This window comes from Danio rerio, chromosome 12 (genome assembly GCF_049306965.1).
Source record: "Danio rerio strain Tuebingen ecotype United States chromosome 12, GRCz12tu, whole genome shotgun sequence".
Classification (NCBI taxonomy): Eukaryota; Metazoa; Chordata; class Actinopteri; order Cypriniformes; family Danionidae; genus Danio; species Danio rerio.
This window is the reverse complement of record NC_133187.1, coordinates 28,483,780-28,508,429: the sequence shown is the minus strand read 5'-3', so window position 1 is coordinate 28,508,429 and position 24,650 is coordinate 28,483,780. Positions and strand designations below refer to the sequence as shown.

Here is a 24,650-nt window from a genome sequence, read left to right as displayed (position 1 = left end):
GGTATGACATGCACAGATAAAGTGGAATGCAAGCTGCCCTGTTCAGCTGATCTCAAAACAGCTCTGCAACACAAAACACATTATTTAACTAGAGCTTTTTAAAAATAATAATATACCAATTCCACAGTGCATTTCATCTGAAATCATCTGATCATTTTTAGATCTTACATGTAGGCAAAACTGTTCCAAGATCAGCGTATGCAAAGTTCAGACTACACAATATCAGATTATTATAGTAGAACTTGTTAGACATAGTGCTGTGGTGAAAATATCATTTTCATTGCCACATCTGAGACACACAAACATGTCCACTATGACTAGTTTTCTGACCAACAGGAGCCCAAAAAGCTCTTCTGTACGCAGCTGTCAAGCATGGTAAAATATGAGCTAAACAATGGTATTTATGCTGCTAGGTTGAATCATAAATGAAGGCAACAATTGTGGATTCATGACAGCACATTTCCTGATGTCATGATGTTTTTCCCAGGTTTGATTTACGCTCTTGTTTCTAAAAGGTCAGTCGCTAGTTCCACCTTCTCAATGACATCACGCATATCAATAAAGCCGGCAAGTGATGATTGATCGAGAAGCAACATACAAGCTTACATAGTGACTTCTTTGCAGCGACTATTATAACATACCTAAATTAAGGTATTTTATAGTAAAATATTGTGTAGTCTCAACCAGGCAATAGAGGGCACATTCATTCTGTCCCGAGAGATTGGCACATACAGAGGAGGCCCGTGCACGTCTACAGTGTGTATAGGACACTGCAGGCCGGGGCTTTATTGAACGCTTCCAGTTACTTAGCAATGAAAGGAGGAGTTCAGGAAAGGAACCGTTGTGGCAGTACGACTTTGAAGAGACAGGGGAGAGATGGAAGAAAGGAAAACAACAGAAAAGAGAATGATGATGCATGAAAACACTCACAGCACATACATGGGAGACATAAATGAAGGAGAGACAGACTGTATATATCAGCAAGAGAGCTTAAACTACATTTTTACATGAAATAAATGGGTCTCGTTTTCTGAATTTGGATGCACATGGTATGTAACCGCAGGCAGACTACACTCAAAAAATGACTTTTGCTGCTTGTTCAAACTACTTTTTTTAATTGAGTTGAAACGACACAATTCTTATTTTTTTGTGGGGCAACTTAATATTTTTGTGTTCAATCCACTTAAATTTGTAAAAACAATTAAGCTAACTTAATATGTGTTGGGACAACATGAAGGGATTAGGTTATCTTGTTAGTTTTTACAAATTTAAGTGGATTGAACATTAAACAATTAAGTTGTCCCAAGAAAAATCTCAAGAATTGTGTAATTTCAGCTCATTTTAAATAAGTTTGAACAAGCAGCGAAACAAGTTTTCTGAGTGTATGAGGAAACCTGTCAGTATTCAAAGCATGTCAACAGAAACAACACTATCAACTGTTACTTCAGGCTAACAAGGTTAAAGCATCTTTAAAGGGTACATTTCCAGATTTGCCCCACTGTAAGCTGGCATGAATACATACCCAGCTGGTGCCGCTGCCCTGACCCTTTGCAAACAGTAAAGAGGATCCCTGCAGGACCGTCCAGGTGGAGGCCCAATTCTTCCTGCAGGACATTAAAAACAACAGATGCATCTGTGTCACATGACTAAAGATCAAAAGAGGGAGTGCAAAAGACAACATGCAAATAGCCACTTTGCATTTTTTAGCTTGAAAAAATACATAAGATCATTGTAGTATCAACAAATATACTGTAGGAGGTCACAAGATCTTTCCAAAATAGCTTGTATTAATGTTATGGTAACACTATATTTTGATGGTCCATTTGAGTATTAGTAGACTGTCTGCTTAATATCTGTTGATACTGCTCCTTCAACAGACATTCAACTGAGAAACTTTGTAAGAAACTTTATAAGAAACTGTAAGTACATGTCAACTTGCATTAACCCTAACCCAAACCTAACAGTCTACTTATAATCTAATGACAATTGTGTACATGTAGATGCAATGTAAATTCAACAAACAGACCATTAAAATAAAGTGTGACCCATATTTTTACTATTTTATTTAACTTGATATTTTATCAAATAGCATTAGTGCATTTATTTCCCCACATCTACTATAGTGAAGCATTTTTTTACCTGACTTTCTTGCCATGTTCAGTGATCTTGGTAACATTGAGAACACCACACTTTTCTGAGGGCTGAAGAAAAAAACGTTGCTTAGTAAATACAAATGAATAAGCATAATATAATAACAAAAAAGCTCAATTATTTAATAACCCTGTATATTACAGTATTATAGAGTGCATTAGTGGCCTGTCCACTTTTTCACATTTGTTCTGGAGGTATTTTTTTCTTTTAAATACCATGAAGCTTTTAAAGTCTTTAATAAAGATTTGTAAGTCATGAACCAGTGGTAATTAACAACATTTAAAATTTTAATTGAAAAAAATGTGAATGACTTAATATAAATGTGTAATTCCCACATAATAGAAATTAAGGAAAAAGACTAAACTATAATTTTTTTTTTTTTTTGTTAATCATGTTTATAGAAACTATATATTTAAAGTTTTTTACATAGTATGCACGTACATATAAAATAATTGGGGTGGGGGGAGTGGAAGTTAGTAGAGAGTCATTCATCTATTTTTAAAATACTCTTCTGTGTTTTTCTTTGCTTGTGACTTTCCTATTGTAAGTCATGTCGGACAAATTATTTTTACAAGTTGAATGGTACCATAAGTAGCAATTAAGAATAAATTCTAAACATTCTTTAACCTTTTAAAGTCAAGTGCTATTTTGGGTTCTCCACCTGGATTTTGCCTAATCAAATTCAAAAGCTTTCCAAATCCACATGCAGAGGTGTAAATGCAAAAGTTTATCATTTTAAAGAAAACCCTTGAATTTCCATAAAAACACTGTTTTATGAAAGCGTTTTTTTTTTTTTTTTTTTTTTTTTTTGGAAAAACTCAAATCTGAAAGTGTACCTTTTAGAGTACCTGTTTTTGTGTGGATGGGTTGCTGTAATTCATTTAGTTGGTTCCTACACATGTCAGTTATTACAGGAAAAAAGAAAAATGTATTAAAAAATGTATATAAATATATTCTATTCCAGCTGATGACAGAAGGGAACCACTTATGGGGGTACTGGGCCAGTCTGGACCTTTACAAAAGAAAAAATGTGGAAGTAAATGATGTCACGGACCCGGTACTGAGTATGCAGAGTTTTTAAACCTTTGTTTCTTTATATCTGTAAGTAAAAAGTGATCTGTATTGATAATGACTTTACTGAAATGAATTAAATGTACACGTTTTGTCATTAATAACAATAGTTGTATTCTACAAAATCATTTTTTTTGTGAAATGTTTAGGATTATAATAGATTATACAATAACTCAACTTAGTGTTTGAGACTATTAAACGAAATAAGAAAAATCACAAATGCATATTATTATAATTTTTTAAAGAAAGGGTGAATTATAAAACAATTCCAAGGAGGACCTGTTTTTTTTTCTTCTGTGGAGTATCATGGGTAACATAATTTTACATGACAAGTTCCCCTGTTAAACATGAATACTATTTAAAAAACATAATATGATAGTTAATATGATCACTATGAACTTTATGAATATAAAGTTAATATGATCACCAAAAGCATGAAATCAATTAAAAACACTGGAGCATTTAAGACACGTCTGTCTTTATAAATTATGCTCAGAAAAAAAAAATCTGATTTTTACTTCCAGAAGCCAACTGTTGCACTCTATAATGAAAATACTAATACTTAATACTTAATAATTTTAATACGCCCACATTATAATATCATAGTTGTTTGCAGCAGCACCAGAAGTATTTAATTTAGAAAATAGCACTGGTCATTCTCTGATAACAACATGCATTTAGAAGAGAACTGATTCTTAATATGCTGAATCATGCATGAACAGAGGGACTCAGGTTAGTGTGGATACTAACGGTAGAGGGGTGTTTTGGTGAGGATGGACAGGAGTCTGATTCAGGAGAGTTGGGTTTGGCATTTACAGACTCCTGTAGGTCATAAAGCAGAAACAGTGATGTTAAATATTCAGAATAGAGAGGAGTTTACAGGAAGGAAAAGGTGTTAGATCCATTCTTAGATAAGGTTAGAATTTCCAAAGAGAAAAATGCTGGTGTGCTAGTCTAATTGTGTGAACAACAATATTTTTGATGTCAGTAATGAAATTAGTAATTTGAAGAGTTAGTGTAAAAATAGCAGAAGCAAACATACGAAAAAATACAGATACACCCATGGAAAAAAATTAGGAGATCACTAAAATTCAAAGTAATGTATTTGAATCAAGCATTTTTTGTTTTGGTCTGCAAACGGATGTTTTTTTTTCCAAATTAAAAATAAAATGTAAAAAAAAAGCCATGTTTTCAGATGTGCTTATTTCAAGAAAACAAAATATGGTAACAATTTAGAATAATGGTGCAATAGTATTATGTATTTACTAACTTTAAGTATGAATAACCTTGTTAAAGAATGTATTAATCATAGTTCAACATTTACTAATGTATTATAAAAATTTAAAGTTGTGCTTGTTAACATTAGTTATTGCAAACTGAGTTAACATGAGCTAACGTAGTTTAACTTAATTAACATTAACTTTAACAAAGACAAATAAATACTGTAATAAATAGGGATGCTCCGATCGATCGGCCGGAGATTGGTATCGGCCGATAACCACATTTCACGACTCGATCGGTACTTACTGATCTGGCCAATCTCACGAACCGATTACAAGTGTTTATTTACGACTTTACATGCAGAGAAGGATGCATGTGCACATTCGGGATATACATCAGCAGCACTACAACACGAGCAATGTTTACAAATTGCATTGTCACTAATATTTCTTACCATTTTTGGATCTGTTTAATCTATTATTTTTTGTAAAGCTACTTTTGACCATTACATGTATGCAACATCCTTAATTTCAAGAGTTCACACTTAGCTGATGATTTATAAAAGCTTGTTTGGCATGCTGTCCCGGGAGAGAGCCCCGAGCTCAAGGGCTCCTCGAGCCCGGGGCTTCCTCCCGTTGGCAGAGCAAGAGGGGAGCCTGAGCTCGGTGGATCTCAGAACTCCCCTGCTGCAGTAGCTAAGGGAACACAAGGGATTAGACAAAGCTTGAATGTTATGTATGTTGAATGTCTTTGGATGGTGGGAGGAAACCGGAGAACCCGGGGAAAACCCACGCGGACACGGTGAGAACATACAAACTCCTCACAGAAACACCCACCGGTCCTGTGGAACCAGGGCTGGCAGTGTTCTTGCTGTGGGGCTCACAGTGCTAACCACTGGGCCGCCGTGCCGCCCAATCAGAGGTAAAGGAGGAGAATAGGGGAGGAGGGGGGTTTCTTCCAAACGAAGATAAAGTGAACTGAAAACTGTGGCTATTTATAGTAGCTTAGGGCTCATATGATTGGAAGATGGTGATTAGCAAATGCGAGACCGGCCGTGATAAATCATAAGCACGTGATCCTCTCGAAATTAGTTTATGAATAAACTTCACTTATTTACATAAGGCGATATCTCATACTTAGAGGGAAAATGTGCTTTATGCAATGGCAAAGCTACATAAAGCTTGAAGCATCAGAATTGGTACTCGGTATTGGCCGATCACCATGACAAGGAGTCAGTACTCAGTAATGGCTGCAAAAATCCTGATCAGAGCATCCCTAGTAATAGATGTATTACTAATTGTTTATTCATGTTAACAAATACGTTCATGAATCATTATTTTAAAGTGTTACCTAAAATAGTAACGTTTTAAACTTAATATTATATTATAATAATATTTAAGATGGTAAAATTAAGTGAAATAACCCTAATTTTATATAAAACATTAAAAATAAATATTTTTCATTGTTTGAAATTTTAAATAAATGTTTTTAAAATCTTAATAAAGTAAAACAAATATGAACATTTTACTCGCACTCCTAAAGTGGTCTCCTAATTCATTTCCTACATTGCTTTATGCACACAAATAAAATGCAAGACAAATCATAAAGAGCACATTTTGAGGAGGATTTCATTATACTGATTAAATTCCTTGATTGGCTTTAAAAAAATCAATTTGTGAATTGAGGGAAATCAAGAGGTCTGTAATCACATCTGATTGGTTACAGGATGTGGAGTTGACTAACTTCTCTGTACACTGGCAGGCCGAAGCCTCTGGGGGGGTGGTTCACGCTGAACCATCTGTTTTTAAATGGCAGCTGGAATGAAAACCATTGTGCAACATAATATCAGGCTTGCTTCATTTAGCATCTTTAAAGAACCAATAATGAGTTAAAACAATAGTAATAAATAGTAATATCATTAATAATATTAAAAATACAAAATAAATGGTACAAGATTAAGGATTTTTAAGTCTCATGCTTTACTTAAGGAAACATATTTGGTCTGTGTTAATCTTCACTGGCATCTGGGTGCAGGAAAAATTAATTTTGACAGCCTCTTTATTGGCTTTTCGGCTGCATGCTGGTTTCACAGTTAAAGATATGACAAGGCCTGAGGGTTACAGGCATGGAGTTAAAAATAACAATAAAAAAGCCAGGGCAATTAACACCTAAACATGAAAGCAGTTTTGTTACTTTCAGTATGTTGGAGGGGTGATTTTATATAGAAAAGTGATTTTTATGTACATAGAAAGCCTTAACTCATGTAGATCAATTTAACAATGTAACACATAGGTGCTTAGAAAAAAAAATTTGTTTTCATTTCAACTTTCAATTAATTATGTCTTTACCAGCATCAGCCATGGTGGTTCATCCTGAATGATTTAATAATTTAAACAATAAAATACAGTTTAATTTACATGAAGTCTCTGTTTTTGTTAAACACTAATGTCATACAAAATAAAATATACAATCTATAGTAATACACCCAAAAAAATTATAATATCTTAATTAAACTGGAAAGCTGTGCTTAAACAAAAAGTCAGACCTTAGAAAAAGGTGATGAAATGAGTCAAAAAAGGTCATGAGAACACACAAGGATTAAATGCAAATTTCTATTATAATGTTTCAAAAAATCATGAAACATCTAAACATTAATGATTGGAAACAATGTTCCACCGTCACATACTTAATCTGGACTTCTATTAAAAATAATAATAATAATTAAAGAACTTCATTACATTTTAAATGATTAAAATATAATTCATAAATGTATATGAAAATATAATTACCTTCTTGTTGGCAAATAGGTAAAACCAAGTGGTCTGAAGGATAGTGGCAAAGTATAAAGATTTGAAATGCAGTGTAATCCTTAAATCGAGACTTTTGTTATGTCATCAGTGTAATCCTATTTTATATTCCCCAAACTGTTCTGTGTTTGGCTGTTTGTGTTTAACATATGTGTGTACCTTGTCACTGATGTCCAGCACATATGTGCTGTGTCTCCATTTGGTCAACACAATGGGCTCCTGCTGCTTTCTTTCCAAACTGTGACTCTTAGGAGCTTCTCCGGAGATTGGCGGAGAGAGATTATACTGAGAACATACAGGAAAGATAGAGAGAAAGTGAGATTAAAACAGACTAATCATATATAAAAAAATAATAATAATAATAAAAAAAAAAAACTTCCACGTGAATAATCATAGCCATGCTGGTATAGAGGAATATCACATGGACATGAGAGTATGGCAAGCTGTTTAGAAGAATTACAATTTTGACATCAAGAATTCAATTGATGATATCAGGAATTTAATTTCCTGTTAAGCAATAAACTAAATTTTTAAAAATTAAAAAGTTAAATACCAGGCAAGCCATTGTTCATTGTATTGCTTAACACAATTAAATTCTTGATATCAAGAATTGAATTTTTCATTTCAAGAAGTCAAATCCTGAGAAAGAATAAAAGTCAAAATGGTGTGTGAATTGTCAAAACATAAAAAGTTAAGCGGCCTTAAAACCTCTTTTGCGTGAGGAACCACTTCATTCCCCAACAGATTTACCCTTTTTAAAGATTTTTTTTAAAGCAATCTTTCTCACATTATAGATTTCTCAAAGTATACTCCCCATAACAATATTGGTTATGTATTGTTGAAAGTAAAATTTAATTCCTTGTTGCCTTTTTTACACCCTTGTTGCTTCACAGTTGTCTACAAAGTCTCTTGATCCCATATAAAGTTCTAATGTACTGAAATTACTATCATTACACACACACATACCATTATAATACAGCAAATACTGATTAATTACTACTTTTATATAAAAAATAGAATTGACTGAACAGCAATATTTAATAAACAACGCCATCTATAATAAAAGCTATTATCTAAACTATAAAACAGGGCTGCACAATATTGGAAAAATCTGACATTTCAATATTTTGTTTTGCTGAAATGTGTATTGCAATATGTACAGTTGAATCAGAATTATTAACCCCCTTTTGAATTTTCTTTTTTCCTTTTTTAAATATTTCCCAAGGAAATTCACAGTATGTCTGATAATATTTTTTCTTCTGAAGAAAGTCTTATTTGTTTTAATTTTTTAAAAACTATTTTAGGATCAAAACTATTAGCCCCTTTAAGCTATATAGTTTTTGATAGTCTACAGAACAAACCATTGTTATACAATAACTTGTGTGAGTTATTAAAACTATTATGTTTAGAAATGTGTGGAAAAAAATCTTCTCTCCGTTAAACAGAAATTGGGGAAAAAATAAACAAGGGGGGGCCTAATTATTATTCAATTGTATATACTGTCACCAGATGATTTTTAATAGCTCTAGTTGGGAAGATTTTATCCATTTAGATCAACTGGGATAACTAAATATGTTTCTATGCAGTGTATCGGCATAAAGTTTAATAAATTACAAGCATATATAAATACAAAAGAGCAAAAATAAAAGTTAAATAAACAGTGCTTTAAGGTTTTCTAGGGAGCGTAAAAGTAATCAAGGACAATGAAACATAAAAAAAACATGGTCATCATTGTATAAATCATTTAAAATCTTTAAATTAAATCTTTTGTGAAGATTAAATTATATTAAATCCTTAATAAACAATACAATTTTGCGATGTGACTTGCAGATACACACATTGAAATATTGAGGCTTAAACGTTATATAGTTTACCCCTATTATAAAAAGTTAAGAGTTCAAAGTCAGCAGTGGATACATCATAAAAATGTCATCAGAAATATTTGTAAAAATGTGCCTTCAGCCACAACTGTTTGCTCTCAAACAAACAACAGACTAATTGGTTCTAAGATTTACTGTTCAATAGACACAAAACAATGTTTATTTCATGTTTAACCACTTTACAAACACACATCAGAGCCAGCAGTAGATTCCAGAAGAAAAGTTAGAGGCAAGCATACTCTTTGGCGGGTTTAAGTAGGCTCAATCTCATTAATCGATGAAACTAACTGACAAATAAGAGCAATTTTTATAGATAAACTGCAAATATGAAACTTAAACAACTACATGTTAGTCTTCAAAACACTTCAAAAGCAATCCATGAAACAAACGCAGTAGTATTTGTACATGTATTATGCCATAACATTGTGTGAGGGATGCTGAAGGCGGAGTGATACAAACTGTGAAGTAGTTCCTGTGGTGATACTAGTAAAATATATCACATGGCTAGAAAGACCCCACAGTGAATCAGATTTGAGAATCAGAATGGACTATTATATTACAGAACAAAACTGATACACTATATTAGAGCACAAAAATATAAAAAAAACTTTGCTTAAGTTTCAAATACTGGCTAAATGAAACTCATTTACATACTAAATGAACATCCTCAATGACAAAAACACAGAAGTGTAAAAAGTACCTCTCTCCTCAGCGTCCACGGCACCATGTGCGGTTAGTTTCCCTGCTCGGAACATAATCCCACCCAACACACACACATCCCATCGTAGCACAACATGTGTGCATACAATTCGCTTGTAATGACAGTAAGTGTATGTGTGTAAATAAGAAGAGTGTGGTCAGATAAACAGCGGCCGGCAGCAACACTCATCTCAGATAACCAGATTAAGGAATCAGAGTTACTTTTAGACTTTCCCAGTAAACCTCCTGCTGTGAAGGTTTACAGTTGAGTCAATGAACCGCACATGACCTAAAGACATGAGAAAGGCTGTTTGGGTGCACCTTTAAAACACAGTTAACTTACTTTTGGTAACTCCCATTCTGAGCGGGACCCATCAGCGCTGTAGTAATACGGCCGTCCCTGTTCATCTACATGCTTGATCCACTGCCAAACATGGAACAACCAAAAAGAATAAATATTAATATGAATACGATTACTGTTTGCAGTCAACAATACCAGTGTTTACATGAGGCTCGGGCACTCCAGTTTTAAAGTAAACAAAATGCTTTATATTTTATTTGCTTTATTAGAAAAAAAAATGGTAAGATGTCAGATCCTTCAAATATGACAGGTGTTTGCAGAAATCTTATCTATATTTAGAAGTTACATTTTTACATATAAAAATAAAAATAGTTCTCTATAAACATATTTTAAAAATGTTTAGGAGTATACAAACTGCCCTTTACACTGGGTTTCATCTATTATTAGGATGCCAAAAGTGTGTTAAAAGCTCTTTACGGCACCTTTTCATTGGTGTATTCAGACACGTAGAGCGTGTGTCCGTGTTCATCTAGCTCCTCAGACCAGCCTCGAGGTGGAGAGCCATACTGACTGTCTGACTGACTGGAGTGTGTGCTCGGACAGTTCTCCTCTGACGACAAGGGCTGGAGAACACAAGGAGACAAGAAAGAGTGAAAAAAGTCAAACCATGAAATTATGTGGTTAACATTTTTAATTGATAAAACATCTCATATATTTAGCTCCAGCTGTATAGCAGAGCACCAACAATGCTATGGTAACGATATGTGATATATTATCATGAAATCCACTACTAGTAAAATGTATTTTAACTGCAATAGAAGTAGATTTGGATTAAAATATCTCCAAAAGGTATACAGGAAAACTAACTTCTTTATTTAAAATAAAATCATATTTAAATATATTGTTTTTTCCTCAGGAATATTAATATAAAACACATGATAATTATTAATATTTAAACTAGAAAGAGAAAAATGTTTAAACAAAAAGCATTATTATTATTATTATTATTATTATTGTTATTATCAGTTTTATTAAATATAAATTGTATTTGTTAAAAGTAGTTGTGGGTAAAACATCTAAAAAAACATAGTTAAATAATTAAATTAAAAAAATAATTATATAAAAAAAATACAATATCTAAAAATTAGTAATATCAAAAGTTTTCAATATTACTATTATTATTACAAGCAACTGCTTCAAATAATAAATAACAAATTATGATTTTTTTTTGTTGTTGTTGTTATTATTATTATTTATAATGTTATTATTGAACTTAAACAGTTATATATTTGAAAAAAAATATTATTATTAATATGTTTTCTAATTATTATTATTATTAAATGTAAGTAACAACAACAAAAATCATGGTTGTCTCCATAAAACAAACAAAATGTCTGTATATAATGTTATTTACCTAAATAACAATACTTATTATTTAAAAGGTCTTTATATACAAAATAAGCATTAAAAAGTAAACTACCATTTGAATGCATTGTCATTTAAACTGCCTATATCTCATAATGATCAATTTATTAAATTAAATACAGTTTAAAGCTGGCTTAATGCAAACGGTAACAGTTAACATTTGAACACCATCAACACTTTTAAGTAAACGATTTTATTAATGTATGTTTACATTTATATTTTTACCACTAGATGGCAATTATGGACAATGGAAACAGTCACAGATAGACACAGATATCCTAAAAGAGTCTGGAAAACAGACCAAACAGTTTACTTTTCTAAACATACATCTCTAACAGTAACTTAACACAGAAACACTTAATTGAGAACACAGAAACACTGTCATTTTAAATAATATCCTGTAACAACGGTAATATGAGCTCTATCTGAAGCTGGGTCAATGCGTGATGTAGCTTAAACATCTAAATAGCATTTTTCAAAAGCTTAAATATAGACTGAAGACCTACTTCAACTCTGGCCTACTTCAAACTTTCACATACTGTATGGCCACACTCATATAAGCAATGCAAATGTGCTGCGCTTTACAGAGGAAATCAGATATATCATTTACATGGCTGATGGAGAACTGCAGAACACTGGAGGGACTGAGAATTTTAATTTTTTTAAACACAGATCATGATTTATCCATATTTCTGAATGGACAAAAACACAAAATCAATTAATAGAGGTTTTGAGGGTCTGTGTATGTTGTGAGTATTTGTTTTCTAATTTGAAATGAAAGAAGCACAAATGAGTAGACGACTGTGGAGTAAATAAGTTTTTATATTTTCTGGAAAGTACAGTAGCATAAGAAGTTCTCATAACAAAGGTGTTAAGGTATTTACATTTTAAAAACACAACGACTGCTTCAAAACACTTCAGTCACATGACTGACTGTAAATAATTCATTAAATACTGTATATCACACTCTACTTTTTTTATTACAATCTTTTTTTACTTTTTTCTTTTTTTTTTGTTCAAATGGAAAAAAACAAGACGTTTTCTTAGTCACAACATACACAGACCTCTGACAAGCTTTCATTTGGTGTAATTTATTTTTTAAATCTATATTGTGAGCTAATATACTGTACCTATCAGACCCCCTTAATTTTTTTACGATTGTTTTTTGTGATTTTTTTGCAATAAAAATGACAGATTTTGTGGTAGTATTTCCCACAATTTTGCGATTAACATTATATACTTTTTATAAAAATCAAAAAAATTATAAGCTTCTTTATTTTGGTCTCTTGTCAAGACAACATCTAAAACAGTAGGGATTAAGCCATAGGAAGGTTGTATAACTTTAACATTCATCCACGATCTCACTTTCTCTCGGATTTCACTCACTGGAGCATCTGACATCATGTATCTCACACATAGGACATGCGTTAGGTCTTCCCCTACCTTAACACACCTAAAACACGGATTGCCATAAAAATCGTCAATGGCCTGTTTGGCCACGTCCAGCGGCCATCACCCTTAAACCAATTTCCATCATTGTAAGCTGACTGCTTTTCTGTCTGTTCCATTGGTGTTTGTTAAATGTTTGTTCCCACTTTCTTTTGCAGTCTGTAGCACGTCAAACGCACAAAACACCCAAATCGTGCCTCAGGATATCCAATCCAATCTTTGCATTGACTTTACATGTAAATCACTCACGCTTCATCCTCGCCTGCACAGGCTGCAAAACATTTCCCCTCACTCTCATGTAATGTTTGGATTATGAGGGCTCAGGTGAGATGTAATTTTTCAAGAGACACTTAAAAACGTACATCACATGTGCTGCGTATTTTATGTTTAAATTATGAATTTTGCAGGATAGCAAAAAATTGCGACTTTGTTGATTTTATATATTAAATTAAGATTCCCGAATAAATTATTCAGTGACAAATAAATTAATATTGGTTGATGTAATTGCTACAACCTTCATTAGAAATGTCAGGTTGCTTATTAAACATCATCAATTATAAACTGTTATCCCAGCAGTTTTGTCACAGTTGAAATGCCTGTACCATAGAGAGGGGTCTGAATGCAGACCTGGTGCAGTTGCCATCTTAACTGCATGCAATGCTTTTTAATGCCCGCACCTAACCCCACCCCTAACCCTACCCTTCTCAATGACGTCACAAGCTCCATTGAGTGCATTTTGTCTGACGTTGCACTTTTGAGATATGCCTCAGCTTGCATAATCAAGGCTGCATCCAGATACTACTGGTTAATTCGGGTTGAAAAGACTAAAGTTTCATAACCCTGTCTCACATCTTTGGTTTTCAGGTTATTTTTTTAAATCAATTTATTTATTATCTCCACATAAGCTATTTACTGAATAAATTCAGTACACAAGTGAACACTATATATGTTTAACTACTCCTCCACCCTACCTTTTGCTAGACAAAACACGTAAATGAACCTTATTGCAAGGCATTGAGCCAAGATGTAACATGGAAAGGAATGAAAAAATAATAAAAACAAAACAATAATACACAAACACATAAATAAATAACAATAATTAATGATAAATCAAGCCATTAAAGGGAAAAAATGTAACATTTACAAACTTGTATTATACTTTTTGTGTTATGTTTCTCTAGTATGGTTTTACGTGCAAAACAAATGCATTAATGTACCAACTTCTGTTTTATATATAGGGCAATATTCTCAATATGAATCATGTGCAATCTTTCAGGTGTATAATACTGTACTGTAACTGTACTCTAATCTTGTAATCTGTAACAATATATGTATTTTGGGAAAAACTGTTCACTTAAACTACAAAAATAAAATGTTGAAGCAATTTACAGATGAGCTTTCAATTTGGGATTTCAGATTTGAATGTATATTGCTGTGATCCTCAAAGCATAATCATACTTGCAAACTATGATCATTCAGAATTGGACATTTAAATTCAAACATTTATCAATTAACCGTTTGGCCACAGCAGACCAATAATGACTGTTTGTGATGTTCATTACCTCCATGTCTCCAGTGTTGGATGTGTCTCCACGACTGACCCCGTTGTCCCGTGAGCGCGGGGGTTTCCAGGTCCTCTCCTGCGTCGTGCGGTTGAAGTAAAAGTTTCTTCCGCTCGTGTCTTTGTGTGTTTCCCAGTCGCCCAGCACATGCAGAGGAGAAGTGGAGGGCACAGGGGGCACAGACGACTGACAGATCTTCAGCTCCTGCAGGTTGGTGTAAACGGGGGACTCAGGTCGACCCTGTCCGCTTAGAGACACGCTCTGTACACAAAACACAAAGGGAAATTATGTCATCTTTTGTTTCAGGTCTGCATTTATGTAGGAGTGTATATATATGTACAGATTATGTCAAAATTATTGGCCCTTGTTTTTTTTCTTCTAATATTTCCCAGATTATGTTTAACAGAGCAAGGAATTTTACACGGCATTCCTATATACATTTTTTTTTCTGGAGATTGAAAATATATATATTTTTTTCAGCTAGAATAAATGCAGCTTTCTATTTTAAAAAATCTTTTACAATCATAACCAGGGTGAGAATTACAGGGGGGTTAGGAAAGGATTGACTCCCCTAATTAACGCTTGATCCCCCTGAAGGACATCAAAACAAGATGTATGGGGGGGTCAGTCCTCTAATACTGAAAAATATTTTACTCTGATCTGTATAATTAAAATAATAGATAACATAAATATACAACTGACCACCCCTATAATGGTTCAAACCATTGTGAATGCATTATCGGGCCAATGTCTATTCGAGAAACAAGTCTGAAATGGGCAGATCTAGAGCCCCGATAGACATCGTGTTTACAAGACTTGGTTTTCTTGTAAATTGGTGTTTGTATGTAGATTTAGCATGAAATGAAGTCAAATTAGACACATAGTTTGTAGTTTAACTTACTGTAACATCTCAAATAGCTAATCAGTGAATACTGTAGGTCAGAATACATTAAATATCCCTCAAAAGGCTGAAACTTAAACAAGCTGAATTAAGAAACTAGATGCAACAAAAAATAAATTCATAAATGACTGAAACATGTACAGTATTGTAGTACATGTTAGTATACAAACTAACTGAAACAGTTGAACCCTGTTTAATCAATGTATAATTCACACAATGGTCATAACAATTTCTTAAGCATTAATTGTGCAAAAAAAATAAAAAATACAAATAACAACACTGACAAAAAGTCACACAATTGTTTTGGTATGGTCAATGACAAATTTTCAAAAATTCCTCATGAAGACACCCATTTAAACATTTCCCTTCAAATATTTTCCAGCTCTGTAAAATAAAGCTATTTGTTTTTTCAGCATAGACTTAAATGTTTTGTAATAAGCACACACACACATCTGTCAAACCACACAGCCAAATGAAAGAAGAGTAGCTAATAAAACTGATTTATTCTGCCAGGAAACAGAGACACTCTATAGAGATATCCAAGCTTTACTAAGTGCCGAAAACATCTGCCAATTGTTTTATTGAGGCATTTACTGCCGACAACTGGCTGGACTCTCAAACTGTTCCTTTAAAACAACTTACTAAGAAGAAAAAATGAAGAGAATTCAATAAGAGATAAGAATGGAAATATGCCATCACAAAGCAGAAAATAAACATAAAATGTGTTATTTTTGCGCGGTGTGAGGGTTTCTCCAAAGAAAAAATATTATCAGACATACTGTGAAAATGTTCTTGCTCTGATAAACATAATTTGGGAAATATATATATTTTTTTAATTAAATAAAATTTAAAGGGGGCTAATAATTCTGACTTCAACTGTATATTATTATCATTTTTATACTAAAATAATGAGTATATATATATATTTTTTTTTCTTTCCAATGGTACATTGAGCACTTAATTATAGTAATTTTAAAGTGTAAAACAAAACAAAAGAAGTAATTTTTAAACAGCTCTTCCTAACTATTTATAAATCACTAAATTACATCATTTGCTATAAAGCTTTAAAAATCACAAAGATGAAACTGACAAATATTAATTACAAAATCAGCCTACAGTGCACAAGAGGATGCCATCATTTAAAAGTACATTTCTATTCATACAGAGCATTAATGAATATAATATAGTATAAATTTAGCTTGGTAACAAACGATTTCCCAAATGAACACACTGCAATCACAGTAAAAGTGCGGTATAGCAGAAACATCTGGTAAGTAAAACTTATAGTAGAAAGTCAATTAAAAGTTGCCTGAACGAGTTATTTTAGAAAGTTTCTCTATACTTTACACAGTTACAAACATAACATCCTCGATGCTGAAAGCTATGTTGTTTCAGTGTAACTCATTTTGAGCTTCACCAACGTAAAAACAAACCACACAATACAAGAAAGCCGAGCGACTGAAAGAGGAAGAACAAAAATAGCAGTCATTCTCTCACCTGAGATGAACAGTAACTACAGCAGACTAAACATTAACAGAACCAACACTTTATATACCCCATCTGAAAACACTGATCAGAGCAGTAAACCCGGATACAGGATAGTAATTTGCTAATAAATATGCTAAAACTGAGCGATCTGAGAGAGGGTTATTAAACATTGGGTGACACAAAAACTAAGAACCAAACCAACAAAGCGATGACCCATTGCTAACCTTGGAAAAAAGTCTGACAATTCCTGTTTTTTTGGAAAGGCCCGTTGGCACAGAGCTGGAATTGGTCAGGGTATTTCGAAGAGAAGGAAAAGCCTGTTGGATAATCCATCCTGTCATGCATGAAAACAGATGGGATTTCCTGTCATACTGAAATAATAAGGTCAATCGTGGTAATAGACTCACAGCGGTTTTCAAAATTTTCCAAAATCCTGTGGGACTGTGTGATGATGGGCAAAACATTCCAAATAAAAGTGCCAACATTATTTTTATTTAATATCCTTTAGTCAGATATTTATTTATTTGAATAACGATCACAAAACTACTCTAAGAGACTTGGAGATTTTATCGCTCAACTTTCAAGTAAAAGTACTTTAATAAGCTAATTATTATTTTAAATGTTTCATTACAGCATATCAAAACAGCATGGTAAGAGGAGCTTTGAGCATAAATTGAAATATGGAAACAGGAGGGAAGCACAAGAACAAGTACATTTTGTATTAAGCACGGTTTAATACAATTTAGGATCCAACTAGATAGATCCATAGACAGATGCAATCAAACTCCGGCATCCCGGATCACGTTTTGGAGTTGTCAAATTCAATTAAGAATAATCGGATTTTGGTTCTATGGTTAATATCAGAAAAAAATATACACTGGGCCTATTTTGGCTATTTTGGTGTCAGTGATGACCCAGATCTATCTAACAATCAACTTACAGTGATTAGATGTATAACCCTTCAGGCACGTAGACTGATTTTACTGAATTAGAAACAAAAAGATCCTCCCCACTGCTAAACATTGATAAAAAATGTCATGCCCTGCCTGCAACATGAGAAGCTTAGACTTTCTCTTAAAATAAAACTAAGAAGTTCTGTGTATGGAATCCATTTGTTGAGTATTTTAACAAGAGAGCAGTGATTAAACCCTAGACCCTAGTAGAAACACCTCAAATCATCCCCCTAATATTTTTTCCTTCTTCCCCCTCCTCTTTTCTCTAAATATTTTTTTTAGTTCTCTTATTCATAGAGTTGAAGTCAGAATTATTAGCTCCCTGTTAATTTTTCCCCTATTTCTGTTTAACGAAGAGCAGATATTTTCAACACATTTCTAATCATAATAGTTTTAATAACTCATCTCTAATAACTGATTTCATTTATTTTTGCCATGATGACAGTAAATAATAATTGACTATATTTTTCAAGACCTTCTATAAAGTTTAAAGTGACATTTAAAGGCTTAACTAGGTTAATTAGGTTAACTAGACAGGTTAGGGTAATTAGGCAAGTTATTTCATAAAACGATGGTTTGATCTGTACACTATTGAAAAAATATATAGCTTAAAGGGGCTAATAATTTTGACCCTAAACGTTTAAAAAAAAAACAAAAAAACTGCTTTTATTCTGGCCGAAATAAAACAAAGACTTTTTTTCAGAAGAAAAAAATATTATCAGACATATTGTGAAAATTCCTTGCTCTGTTAAACATCATTTGGGAAATATCAAATAATAATAATAATTAATAATAATAATTCAAAGGGGAGCTAATAATTCTGACTGCAACTGTATAATGCTAACATGGTGTTACAACTTCTTGTTTAAAAGAAAAGTATACATACTGTATATAAAAGTAATAATTTGTATACCTATATAAAAAATATAACAAAGACAATGTTAAAAGAATAAAGACTTAATGTAAGTATTTGAGATCATAATTCACACTACAACAAGTCAATATTAAATGATAACACATGTTAATTGTTGAATAACTTCAAAATTACATTACAAATGTTTCTTTAAAAATAAATATTGTCATTTTAACACATTTATTTTTTATGAACATTCAAATGAATTCCATCACAAAATTAATTTTTTTAAAATTGAAATTAATTACAATTTAATATTATTATTATCATTATCATAATCATCATCAATATAATATCATATAATGGAAAGTACAATGAAAAAAACAATCCATCACAGAATTGATTAATTTATTTTTATTTAATTTTTCCAAATTAATATTATTATTATCATAATCATCGTCAATATAATATTATATAACTGAAAATACACTGTAAAAAGGTGTTTAGTTGATTCACTTAAAAAAGTGAGAATTGTTTTAAACCATTGCCTTAAAACAACTGAGCAATTGAACTACTGTCTGGACATAATTATAAAAATTACATTAAGCAAACACAACAGTTCCAATTTACTCACTCAAGTCAACTTGTTGCTTTTAAAGCAATGGGTTTAAACTATATTAGAATTAACTGCCTTCATTTTTTAGTTGAATCAAATTAACTCTCAAACTTATAGCTAAATTAACTGAAAATATTAAGTTTACTATAATATAGTATAATTTAGTATTGATATTTAAAATTAGTTGAAACCTGATTAACGTATTAAAATAAGTTAAAGAAACATACAAATATTTGTTGTCTTGACTTTTTTCAATCACATTTTATACAGTGAACTTACTTTAACACCTTCACAATCTAAATATAATATACAGTTTAAAACACCTGCAAACTTTACCTTCAGATTCCTGCTGGTGTCTTCAGCCGCAGCTCTTTTTCTATTCAACTCAATAAAGATAGTGAAACTTTCCAGCTCAGGATCTGCATTTAAACCTCAACCCGTGTTTGCATATCTCTCTCTCTGCCTCAACAATATCCACACTGTATTAACAAGTACAGTAAATATTATATTAAGAGAGAGCATCCTACAATTTTACTTGATACAAAAAGTGACTCAAGAATAACTCAAACTGAAGTGACCATGAATTCATTCAACTCAGTCTTAACATGCACATACACACAGACCAGAGCAATGTATTCAAATCTACACTCAGCCACATGGAAATGCCAAGCCCACACCCATAAGGAAATGCAGAGCCAGAAGCTGCGAGAGTGTACCAAAACATGACCATAATCAAACGTGTGTATACGAGCTCAGACAGAAGCATCTATGAATGCCGAGCGGTTTCATGTTATGAGAGGTCTGTTGTTGTTTCAGAGATGTTTGCAGATTAGATGCACAGATATGGATGCTAATGAAGTCCTTTGTGGTTACGCTTACTCACACACACACACATACACAGATACACACGTACAGAGGCGTCTGATGGTTTCTGCTCCAAATGTGCTTGCTCACTCAGACATCACAATGGTGCTATAGATGCAGTGGCACCAAAAACTGGATTCTACAAGCTTGACGTAAGAAAATGTTGAAATGTTGATCTGGAGATGATTCATCAGTTTATTCATCTGTTTGTGATCAATGGCAAACACTGCTTTCAGGTTTATGCTGAAGTATGAGAGCTACTCGGTTATAACTGATATCATACAGTTCTAAAATAAATAAATAAATAATAAATAATGATAATAATAATAATAATAATAATAATAATAATAATAATGATAATAATAATGTTATAAATATAAAGAAGTTACAAAACTGTAAAAAATATTTTAATTAAATATTTTACATTTAATTTGTCTCTTTGAAAATACACATTAGCAAACATTATACTATATTATATTATATTATATTATATTATATTATATTATATTATATTATATTATATTATATTATACACTCAAAAATAAATGGGTAACACTTTACAATAAGGTTTATTAGTTAATGCATTTACTAACATGAACTAATCATGAACAAAACATGTACAGCATTTATTAATCATAGTTGAACATTTACTAATGCATTATTAACATCCAAGTCTATGCTTGTTGACATTAGATAATGCACCATGAGTTAACATGAATTAACAATGAACAACTGTATTTTCATTAATGTTAACTAACATGAACAAATACCGTGGTAAATTAATTGTTCATTGTTTGTTCATGTTAGTAAATGCATTAATTGACATTAACTAATGAACCTTATTGTAAAATGACCAATAAATGTTGCTGCTTGTTCAAACTACTTATTTAAAATAAGTTGAAACAACACAATTCTTGAGGTTTTTTTATTGACAACTTAATAGTTTTATGTTTATGCTAAATGATTTGTGGAAGTGTACATGAAGGAATTGTGTGGAACACTGCATTTTTTTACAGTGTATTGTAAAGTGTCACTTAATTTACTGTATTAAGTGTCATATAATGTAATATAATATTAATAAAGGGACTAAGCCGAAAAGAAAACGAATGAATGAATGAATAATATAATATAATATAATATAATATAATATAATATAATATAATATAATATAATACTCTAGTAGTCAAACCTTTACAAGCCTTTATTTTATAATATTAATAATTATCATATCATCTATATTGTCTATCAATTAATAATAGGAATTTATTTAAATTATTCATCACAGAATAATTAGAAATTAAAATAGATACTATTAACATGAATTATCTAAAACTAAACATTTAATTATAAACAACTATATTTATTAATAATAATTTTAACTAAACAATGACAAAATATTCATATAAATTCTGTACTGTAATATTAATTTAAACTTTTTAATATATAATTGTTAATATTTTGATAGTCTGATATATCATATGTTTATTAATATTGAGCATGTTAAACTACACATATTTGTATCAATATATACATTTTAAAATGTACGTAAATAAAAGTAATTAAAATTCGTAAATAAGCATGCAAACTCAATGTAAAATAGTTTCAGCTTAAAATGTATATTGACACATGATGTTAACTGCCTTATATTTAAATTAGACACAAGATCCACATCTTTTCTGTTCTTCAGATCGGCCACTAGGGGTCCCCCTTATACCAATAAACCTTCTGCCACAGTTGGATTATATGTAAACATGGCAACCTGCATTCCTTTCCTTCCTAAGCATCTCATTACTTTTGGCTGTGTGCGTGCGTGCGTGTGTGCGTGCGTGCGTGCGTGCGTGTGTGTGTGTGTGTGTGTGTGTGTGTGTGTGTGTGTGTGTGTGTGTGTGTGTGTGTGTGTGTGTGTGTGTGTGTGTGTATTCAAATTCTGGTGAAACTTGAACTTGAACACCAATGCATGGGGACATTGTGGGGACTTAAACTAAGGTGACTTATAAATCATACTGTACATCGTAATGAATTAATTTAGAAAATATCAAAGCGCAGTGTTAGGTTTAGGTTTTGGATAACAGGATAGAATATAAACAGTTTGTACAGTATAAAAAATCATTATGTCTTGTCCCTACATAGATAGCAAACTACAACTCTGTACACATTACAGAACTCCATATGCATTACTGGAGAGCCTTTGGCCTTATCCCTTTGATTAATGCTGACTGCACATTCTTACCCAATTTTGCACTGCTTAAAAAATAAATAAATAACTTAAATGAGCACTAAATATTGATTTAAAATAATTGTATTAGCTCAGTTGCAGATTATGACTGAAGCTTCACAAGCCTAAATACAGCTATATGAGCATTGTGCGGTCTGAGGCAATGTCCATTTATATAATTCAGCCATCATTATAGAGCAATGCTGGACTGCAAAATGCCATTACTGACCAATCAAAATGGAGTATTCCAGAGAGGGTCCATTAAGGTTATGCATGCCATGAACAGAGTTACTTAAAGGCCTTGTGTGCTAAGCTGTGACATACAGTACTCTCTAAGATGGTTACATAACAGAGTGAGTGTGAATAAGGTACAGCGCAGAGAGAGAAAAACAAAGAAAGACAAGTGAGATTGAAAACTTGAATAAGGTCACGATTCTTTTTTTCTTGAGATGTTTCTATGGATACGCTTGCATGTATGCTTTAGGATATTTTCCACAAAAAATACACTAAAAAGTTCACAGTTCAGTGTAAAATAAAAAAATAAAAAATAATAAATAAATAAAATCCTGCATTTATGCCTGGTGTTTGGCATTCATGCTTTTAATTCTGAACCTAAAACAAAACAAAACCAATGTCTTTTAAGTTGCATAACGTGACATTAATTCAAAACTGATTTACTTTATTAAGCTGTTTGGTCAGAACTGTGTGCATGTATAGTGTGTCCACTGTCATAGTGGAGTGATATAGCCTCAACAAAAATATATATTTTTTAATTTCCTGACGTTAAAATAGGACCCAAATCCCAGTGATTTCAAGGCCCACTGCAACAGTGCGGTTTTCCCTACCCACCGAATTGATTGACAGCCGCCATGTTTCCATAATAACATGTATACACATATCCACAGAACTTTTTTTGCAAATAAACTGGGATTCAAATATTTGTTCCATCTCACCACAACCACATGGTGTCAGTAAACGCTATTATGTGTGTGTACTGCATTTATGTGAAACTCATCATTTCAGAAAGGCTTGAATAAACTCCACCACAAATACATCAAATAAACTTACTTAGTATTTTTGATTATGAACTGTATTTCAGCTTCATCCGAGTCTTTCTCTGTCACCGACTGCTGTTTATCTGACGTAATGCATGATGAGAAGCAGACACACATAGTAACGGTGGGTGTGAAAAAGCAGCTCAATCAAATTTAAAGCCACAGGCTGCAAAAACAGCTACAGTATACTCAGACAGCAAAGTGGGCAGATTCTGGATCTGATGAGTATTTTGAGCTGAAACTTTACAGACACATTCTGGAGACACCAATGGCTTATCTTACATCTTGTAAAAGGGGTAAAATAGGTGCCATTTAAATTCATGAAATTAACTGATCTTGAATCAATCTTTCATCAATATTCGATATACTGGAGAGGTGGGTTCTGTTCACATTTTCCCACATTTACCTGGAATTTAAAACAAACATAAAGACATTTACATTAATATACAAATTAATGGCTATAAATTACTTTTTGTTATTTCACTATTTCTAAACTAAAGTTTGCTCTTCTTTTCTAGAAATACTTAAAACTTTTGTATTAAATGTATATACAGTTGTAGTCAGAATTATTAGCCCCACTATGATTTTTTTTCTTTTTTTAAATATTACTCACATGATGTTTAAAAGAGCAAGGAAATTTTCACATGTCTGATAATATTTTTTCTTCTGGAGAAAGTCTTATTTGTTTTATTTTGGGCTAGAATAAAATCAGTTTTTATTTAAAAAAAAAAAAAACGTTTTAAGGTAAATATTATTAACCCCTGTAAGCTATATATTTTTTCAATAGTCTACAGAACAAACCATCGTTATACAATAACTTGCCTAATCACCCTAACCTGTCTAGTTAACCTAATTAACCTAGTTAAGCCTTTAAATGTCACTTTAAGCTGTATAGAAGTGTCCTGAAAAATATCTAGACAAATATTATTTACTGTCATCATGACAAAGATAAAATAAATCAGTTATTAGAAATGAGTTATTAAACTATTATGATTAGAAATGTGTTGAAAAAAAATTAAGGGGTTAATAATTTAGGGGGGCTAATAATTCTGACTTCAACTGTATACTCAACTGAATAGAGAATCAAGTTTTGATATGTCAGAGAACAACCCAGACCGCAGTCCTAAAAAACATTTATT

General features: G+C 32.0%; 1 protein-coding gene across 38 annotated transcripts in view; it reads right to left on the bottom strand.

The window, feature by feature from the left end:
* arhgap12b (Rho GTPase activating protein 12b) overlaps positions 1 to 24,650 on the bottom strand; it is a 103,822-nt gene that overhangs the window by 17,523 nt on the left and 61,649 nt on the right. For 4 of the 38 annotated variants that reach the window (XM_021480040.3, XM_021480041.3, XM_073917501.1 and 1 more), the window contains 8 exons: positions 14,567 to 14,827; positions 10,613 to 10,753; positions 10,173 to 10,253; positions 7,410 to 7,535; positions 3,973 to 4,044; positions 2,140 to 2,201; positions 1,523 to 1,604; positions 733 to 855 (listed from right to left, as the gene is read on the bottom strand). In XM_021480040.3, coding sequence (XP_021335715.1) covers positions 733 to 855; positions 1,523 to 1,604; positions 2,140 to 2,201; positions 3,973 to 4,044; positions 7,410 to 7,535; positions 10,173 to 10,253; positions 10,613 to 10,753; positions 14,567 to 14,827 — 948 coding nt within the window. 38 annotated transcript variants of the gene reach the window in all.